The 8583-nt window shown below is 32.9% G+C and overlaps 1 protein-coding gene across 1 annotated transcript in view; it reads left to right on the top strand.

Annotated features, from left to right (window-relative positions):
* Nucleotides 1–2277: 2277 nt before the first annotated feature.
* Nucleotides 2278–8583, top strand: part of LOC123505176 (Bardet-Biedl syndrome 7 protein homolog) — a 36526-nt gene continuing 30220 nt past the window's right edge. The window contains exons 1-5 of the mRNA XM_045256338.1: nt 2278–2420; nt 3644–3750; nt 4063–4186; nt 5273–5387; nt 6342–6471. Of these exons, the coding sequence (XP_045112273.1) occupies nt 3649–3750; nt 4063–4186; nt 5273–5387; nt 6342–6471 (471 nt within the window). The 5' untranslated portion in view covers nt 2278–2420; nt 3644–3648. The remainder of the gene's footprint in view (nt 2421–3643; nt 3751–4062; nt 4187–5272; nt 5388–6341; nt 6472–8583) is intronic.

The following is an 8583-nucleotide window of genomic DNA, read 5'->3' as shown; positions in this document are numbered from 1 at the left end:
ATACAAGTTCCTGGAGTTCTTCATGCTTCCCCAGGAAGTTTACAAACTTTAGTTTTCCTTGTTTGAAAAAGGTTGAGGTGGTATCAACCCCACTAAATGCATGCAAAAAAAGAATGTTGTCTGATTACTGATCCATACTTCATGGAGGCTTGTGTGTACAGTTGGTTCTCTGTTCTTCCTTTTGCCTTTTTTTAGGAAGTTCATTTTATTTTTTGATCCTGCTAATGCGGTCAAGATTACTAGAAGGTCAACATCTTCACCAACTATTGTCACTGAGTCAGTCTTAGAGGATTCCTCAATGGTTGTATTAACAATTATTGTGTCTGCATCTTCATTAGCTTGTTTTACAGTAAATATCTTAGAGATCAACTTTGTGATGAGCTTTGTAATAACTCTGCTCGTATTTCGCTCGTTTTAAAGGAATTTGTTCTAACTTGTTGCTGACATAGTTTCATCAATGGTGTCTCTGGTAGCACAACTCATTCGACGGCACGTTCAACACCTCTTGTACTGTACTTGGACCCAAACCTGGTAGAGGGGTGTAAAATTGACATGTCTTTAATTACATTATTATGAAGGTGATGAAACAAATTGCAGCTTTCCCTAAACTTTTTCCTATCTCTGCATTTTCTTCGTCTCATTTGACTGGCCTAATATACTGCTCGATCTTGTGTTACAATGTATCTCGCTAAGGAAGGTTTATGGTCGAAAGTTTAGAGAAATAAATTTCTGTCTGCTTTTCCAGCTTTTGTTGGATTTTGGGCACCTTATTCACAGCTGTTTCAAGTTCATTATAGCTTGCCTCAGGCCTGCTAATTCGTTGGCAGGCGATCTTCCACTCGAGCTGCCACTTCATTATCGCAGCCTTCCTTGTTCAGAATGGCTTCAATCAGATCGTCTTTGGTAATGGCCTTAACAAGTGCGCCAGGATGCACTTCTCCAGACTCAGAGAGGATACTTTTTGTAATTATTTCATAGGTTACAGTCCATTCCTAACAAAGATTTTTTCAGGAATCTCGGCATTTAAGTCGACTCGATCTTCCTTAGAATTCCACTTTCATATTGTAAAATTAAGTATGTCTTAAGGCTACGGTGTACTGCTAATTCTGTTCCCAGAGGTATCATTTTTCAGTCTCCATGAGTTTATGTTTCAGGTATTCATCACTCACATCCGTCCTATTATTGACATTGGTAGTATGGTGTGGAATACTGGTTATGTAGGTCATTTGGGAATGCTGGAATCTGCTCAAAGGAGATGAACTAAGAAAATCGCTAGTTATGTCGACTGTCCTCATTCGGTTAAGTTGTCTATGTTGAGCCTGTTCTCTATTAAAGGCAGGTAAATTCTTGCAAACTTGTTTCGGGTTTAGAAGATTATGTCTGGATTTTGTCTTCGTTTAAGTAATGTGTTTTAGGGTGAATTATGGTCGTACAAGAGGTCATAGTAATATATATATATATATATATATATATATATATATATATATATATATATATATATATATATATATATATATATATATATATATATATATATATATATATATATATATATATATATATATATATATATATATATATATATATATATATATATATATATATATATATATATATATATATATATATATATATATATATATATATATATATATATATATATATATATATATATATATATATATATATATATATATATATATATATATATATATATATATATATATATATATATATATATATATATATATATATATATATATATATATATATATATATATATATATATATATATATATATATATATATATATATATATATATATATATATATATATATATATATATATATATATATATATGCCACGTCATTCAACAGATGTCAGATACCTGGAATTCTCTCCCTGAAGAAATGGTTTCAGCACAGTCTGCCCAGGCTTTTAAACGTCTCTTTAAACATTATCTTAGTTCTTGGCTTTACGAGTTTTGATAAATGTCCCTAATTCTGTGTTGCGTCTATAATCAGCCAACCACTCCGTTGTTTTCTTACTCAATGATTTGGTTGGAAGTTGCTGAAACGGGTGAAGGATGCAAGACCCTCATCAAGGTAAGAAATCAAGGTAAGTAATCTTTATGAAACGAGGTTTGGGTCGTTGAATTTACATTCCTTAAAGGCTTAAAGATATGTATATTAAGGCCTCCGTTCGTTAGGCAGAATACATTTGCGCGGGAAATCAGGAACAGCTGATCAGCTCCCGTCCTCCCTCCCTCCCTCCCCTCCATTCAGGAATGTGCGGGTCGGGATTGTCGTGTTTGTGATGAGGAGGGCAACTATTGCTGAAGAATTCCTGTAGTGTTATGCCTCACTACACCACTTGATTGCCTGAGCTGTCTTGACTAGCCCTTTGTCAACTCGTCCAGGTTTGTGTGTGTGTGTGTGTGTGGACAAATGAGAAGACCATTTAGGGAACGGTAAACAACACTGCTGGCCGTGTGTGTGTTGTGTACTGTTGCAGGCTGGTAGCTACGAACGAGTAAATTGGCAAGAATTTGTACATATGGTTGTAACGTACAAAAGCTCATTGAATTGATCAGCATCCAAACAATATGCCAGAAAGGTATTAGTGGTTTTTTGTCAGTCTCACCGACTCTAAAGAGTGCACCACTGCAAAGTTTACATCTTTCTAAGACATTGACTTAATTAGTGGTTATGCTTAGTTGACCAAATGCATCAGTGGTTGTAGATGCGTTGAACACGGAAATCTGCTTTTAGAAAAAAAAAACCCTAAATCGATTTTTTTCAGAAGTCTAGGGAATTTTTCTTAAGATTTCCTGATCAGTAGTGTTCATTTCATGTTCATATTCCATTTAGTGATTTTTTTTTTTTTCATGTTATTTATTGTACTTATTTCATGATGAATACTTCTCCTGAATGTGCCGGGAGTGTGCAAGTAAGTTACTGAATGTGGAGAGACCCTCAGTTGTGACGAACTGAGAGGACAAAAGAAAATTTCAAAACATAATATGCTGCCATTTCTATGTTAATATGGTGATGGTGTGGATGCAACATGCACTGGCTATGTAACTGTACGAAACATCCCAAGAAAAAAAATATATGAATACTTTCAGCTAGTGAAAAGTGTATAACAGGTGCCTTTACTTGAAGTATCAACAAGGCTTAAGAGGTTTTTAAAGTTTCCATTTTCTCTCACAAGCCAATGTGTTAGCTAAGTTACCCATTTGATGGATCTAGTGACTAGTCTTTTCATTGCAGTATGGTATTGCAAACTAACCAATCAAAGACTTGTATATCAAACAACACAGAATTAATTGTAGTTGAATTTCAGTGAAAATACATTTTTATATCAAATATGAAAGGGATGCAAGACTAATTTAGAAGTATGAAAAATTAATTCGAATTTGAGTTCATTTTAATTGAATGGAAATATATACTATACCATATGTGAAAGTAATGCTATAGTTGAAACGGGAGATTGACATCACGCTATAGTAGCACCTTTTTCTCTATGTCTTTGGTAATCAGAAGAAATAGGTTCCTTACTTGATATTGGTTTTCTGCAACATAATTTGCACATCACAAGTCTTGGCACAATTTTTTTTGGCATTATCTGGATATTTTACAGAAACCATGGAGCTGAACCTGACTCGAGTGGACTACATGCAAGTGGGCCTGACATCTCCACGCTGTCTTAGAGTACTGCCATCTGGGACTCCTAAAGCACAGCAGAAGGTAGGAATATTATGATACAATCTAATGTACTAATTATGTAAGCTAAATTAAGTGTTGGGATTTCATTTCTTTTGCACATAAGATAAGAGTTGAATGATCATGAAAACAAAATTGAGGTAAATGGAGGAGAAAATACAGGAGATGCATAAGTTTAAGTGTTTTAATCCTGTATAAGCATGGAATGTAAGATAAATGAAGTGATGTGGAATAAAAACAGTGTATATAGTTTTCTGAATTCATGTCATTCATAAAAGACTACACAGAAAATAAAATTTTGATGAAATATATCAATCACATAAAGTATGTTTGCAGGTGGTGATTGGGGACCATGATGGAACAATCCAGCTCTTCACTATGAAACGTGGGGAAGTACAATTTGGCTTCCAGACTCAGACTGGCAAGAACATCACTCGTCTTGAGCTTGGTGGAGCACTTGGTAAGAAGAACATCATTACATTTATAGTTGTACCCGAGGATACGTCCACTCCAGTATATGTCTAAATCAGCTTATGACCTTTCCTAACACCCAGAATTTGCTTCAGCTTGTATCTGCTATTTTAGTTTGCACCAATGTTATGGCTTATAGTGCTTGTAGGTCTACTTGAAGAGTATGGGAAGCACTGTCCAGCTTCCACCCATTAGTGTCACAGGCAATAATATTTATAGTGGTACCCGTATTAGGGCCCATATCACCACCCAAGTGCATCTTTGGTGTAAGACAATTACACCATGTAGAACCTGTGTATCCTGGTGACAAGTTGGCATTCATTGGCGATCAGTTAATGTATATAAACATGCATCACAGGTTTTTTTTTTTTATGATAATTAATTTTTAAAGTTATAACTGGTGGTGATAATAACATCAGCAATAAAATAATTATTCATGCAGTTAGGGTGGGTAAAAGTACTGGAAGAAGGTGCATCCTGTATGCCATGAAATACAGTAGTGCGTTGTGGATGATTAGGAACTAAGCTGGATGAGTAGATTGGGGAAGAATATGAAGAACTATTTCTCAATAAAAGTATTTAAAGAATCTCAGCTATTATGTGACATGATAACTTGGAAGTTTTTGAATGACGGGTGCTTTTAAGTATGCATGATAGTAAAATGCGATAGTGGAAGGCATGATATCAGAGTGTTAAGTGTATTTTCATGTTGTATGAAAAATAAACAAATGAAAATAATTGTTGAGCATGGTAGAGGAATACGTTATATTGTTTTGATGGAATAATTGTTCTCAGACATCTTTCATTCACTACTATACCATTTTCATTTCTAGATATATATGTTTGTGTTTGATTTTAACAAATTTCAGAACAATACTTGTTTGCATAAGATTACATTTATCATCAAAATAATTTTGAAATTATGACATGCACACATGTTTTTGTTTTTAGATACTGGAAATGATCTACACCATACATTCCCTATGGATAAAAACATCTCTATAAGAATAACAAAAATGTTTCTATTTAGTATTTTTGTTACATGATTTCAATGATATTCTTTTATTTATTTCAGGAACAGTGAAAGACAAAATATTTGTCTCTTCTGGCAATGAGGTCCGAGGTTATACAAAGAAAGGGAAGCAGTTCTTAGGATTTGATACAAATTTAACAGAAGAAATCAAATCAATGTAAGTCAGTACACGTATATAAAATATCTGAAATTTTAAAAAATCTGGCAGTCCTCAGGTTCCAAAGTTGCTGGATGTTTTCTGTTTATATATATATATATATATATATATATATATATATATATATATATATATATATATATATATATATATATATATATATATATATATTGTTTCTCATGAGACCTGTTTCTTCTACTATAGGCAATGAACGCATTGTCTCCTTGTGTCTGTCAGTGACTAAAAAAATCCCCATCTCCCTGTGCACAAGTCAATGTGCTGTTTCCTATTCCTCCCTGTGGTAGCCATCTTCACACCCCACTTCTCTACTGACACTCATCACAACTACATGCACTGCTCTCTGTGTTTTGCTTCTGCTGTTGGTGTTTTTTTTTCCTTCTATCAAGATGTCTTCTCACGGGGCTTCTTCTCCACCATCCCCTGCTGAAAGTGACTTGTAATTGTTTCCCAAATTGGATCCAGTAGTTGCTCTTTACATTCTATTAGTACCCAGCCTGATATACCATCCAGCCCCCATTGCTTTTCTTTATGTGTGTGTGTGTGTGTGTGTGTGTGTGTGTGTGTGTGTGTGTGTGTGTGTGTGTGTGTGTGTGTATTTTTATTCCCCTAAAAAGTAAAGCAAGTGACAGTGTTGACTTGAAGATTCTAAGTTTTTTTTTTTTTTAGTGTTTTATCAAGCTTAAATGAGATTAATGTAGCTGCATACTATGTATTCACCTAATGAATCACCTTGACATTTCATCTGCCTCTCCAAGGTGTGGGAAGCATTCTGCTTGAATAACTGTACTGAAATCATTTTGTGATGTAATTTGTAAGCTTTAATTTGCTTTAGGAAATATGATCCTGTAATATAAGGAAGAATTATTTTAAAAAGGTTATTCTTGAAAAATAAGATGGTAATATGTTTTATGAATCATGTTAAATTATTTCCAGGCACATTAGTGGAAGTGACCTGTTGGTATGTGGTGATTATGTCTACAACCATTACCATGACTGTCAAGATTCAAACTACTATTTGGCTGCAGACAAAATAAATGATGTTATTTCACTGCCTGCTGAGAAGGTAGGTGGCTACCTTTTTTTTTTTTTTTTTTATCTTTTATTTTACTTAATTTACTTATTTTATACATTATTTTATTCATTCATATAGAAATTATCAGCTACATTAAGTGGCCAGTGAAGAGCTGCAAATCAAGTATAGAAAAGATGTCTGGTGAGTTTTACCTGATTTCTTTTCCTTGGTTATCTCCCCCTCAGAAACATTATAAATGTTTGTTAGGTTGTTTGTCTTCTAAATGAAACCCATATGATCATTTTGTTGCAAGTTTGTCAATGTCAAGTTCAATACTAGATATGGTTCAATGGTGACAAGTTGGTGACATGATCGGACAGCCTTGAGAAGCTGAGAAACCTTACCATATGATGTGGGATTTGCTGCATATATCTTGATTTAATGCTTTTTTGCATGTCATGGTATATCCACACTTGTCATTATTTAGAAATTCAAAATTCAGTGAACTTAAATTAAAATAAGTAAAAAATGTATGATAGATTGTAACATTAAATACAGCTTGTAGTGAGTGTATAATTTAATGGCTTGACTGCCATGCTGGTGCTGTCACCTGCTCATTCACCAGGATGTTCATGGTAATGTTGCTGTTACCTTATTCAATAATTTCTCACCTTCGGTGATGTTTAACTGAATAGTAAGTGATTGCAGATATTCTTGGGAGTGCTGAAGATTTGGTGGTTGCTTATTTAGGTTAGTAAATTTGGTATTGGCAATGAGTTTGATGCAAATTCTTCCTAAATGTGTGTATTTCAGTAGACACTTGTTTGGTTCTGAAGCCAATTAGAGTCATAGAAAATCATCTATGAAATTGCTTTGAATTGCAGAGCATAATTGTAAACTTTTAGACTAAGGAGAATTTTGAAATCCCAGTAGACCAAAGCTTTTCAGGAGCACTTAATATTTCACAGCTGCAGTAGATCAGTCAAAGAAATGCACATTGTATGAAACCATATGGATGGGAGTCCATTGTAGGTCAATATGGAAACTCTCAGATTATAACGTTTCTCTTTATCTCACCTTATCTTTCTTGCTTCCCAAAAGCTTTTGATTGGTGGCTGTCATATTTCTATTTATGTACATATATTACATTATTCACAAAGTTATTTCAATGAACCTCTAAATTATGTGACTGAAGGTCCATTACCATGAAAAGGAAACAAATTTGTTACTTCTTTGAGTAGCATTATCTAGTATATGTATATGATTTTGAATTCAATAATGTATGTAGCCAAAGGCAAAAAAAATATAATGTGATCTTTACAGTAAAGTTGCAGGATTTGATTTCAATTTGTTGCACTGTTGATATATTATGACCATATATATGTAAATGTTATCTTTATGCATTACTTTCTAAAGTAAGCTTTTAAAGTCATGATATCATACATGTTTAAGTTTTCATTAACACCTGACTTACCTTCCCAGTGTGAATACTTAAAGGCAACCCTCTTTACTGACCAGGTAAAATAGAGCAGGCTTGCTTAAGCACATAACTGTGAAATAATCATTTTGTCAAGATGTGAACTTTTTTTGTGTATTTTAATGAAGCTGTCTTTTTATTGATGTAATGAATAGGTATTACACTTTGTATGTATCATGGCTCGTTACACACACTAGGAATTGCATTTTCACCCAACACAGAAGTAATGAAGGATCTTGAAAATGTTCACAACTTATCACTCACTTTGCCCTTGCTAGAATGGCACTGGCTTTCTAAAGCTGCCTACCTCACCTATCTACTTTTTAGAATAGTTGTGCATAGTGTGCACATAACATTAAGAATACTGAATTATGCTTAGTGCAGTAAAAGCTATTTTTATTCATTTGATATATATATATATATATATATATATATATATATATATATATATATATATATATATATATATATATATATATATATATATATATATATATATATATATATATATATATATATATATATATATATATATATATATATATATATATATATATATATATATATATATATATATATATATATACATACATACATACATACATACATACATACAGTGGAGACTCAATAATCAAACTTAATTCATTCCAAATAGTTGTTCGAGTATCAAAATTTTGACTGTCAAT

The sequence above is a fragment of the Portunus trituberculatus genome, chromosome 17 (assembly GCF_017591435.1).
Source record: "Portunus trituberculatus isolate SZX2019 chromosome 17, ASM1759143v1, whole genome shotgun sequence".
Classification (NCBI taxonomy): Eukaryota; Metazoa; Arthropoda; class Malacostraca; order Decapoda; family Portunidae; genus Portunus; species Portunus trituberculatus.
The sequence above is the reverse complement of the archived record's forward strand: the minus strand, read 5'-3'. Positions and strand labels throughout refer to the sequence as shown.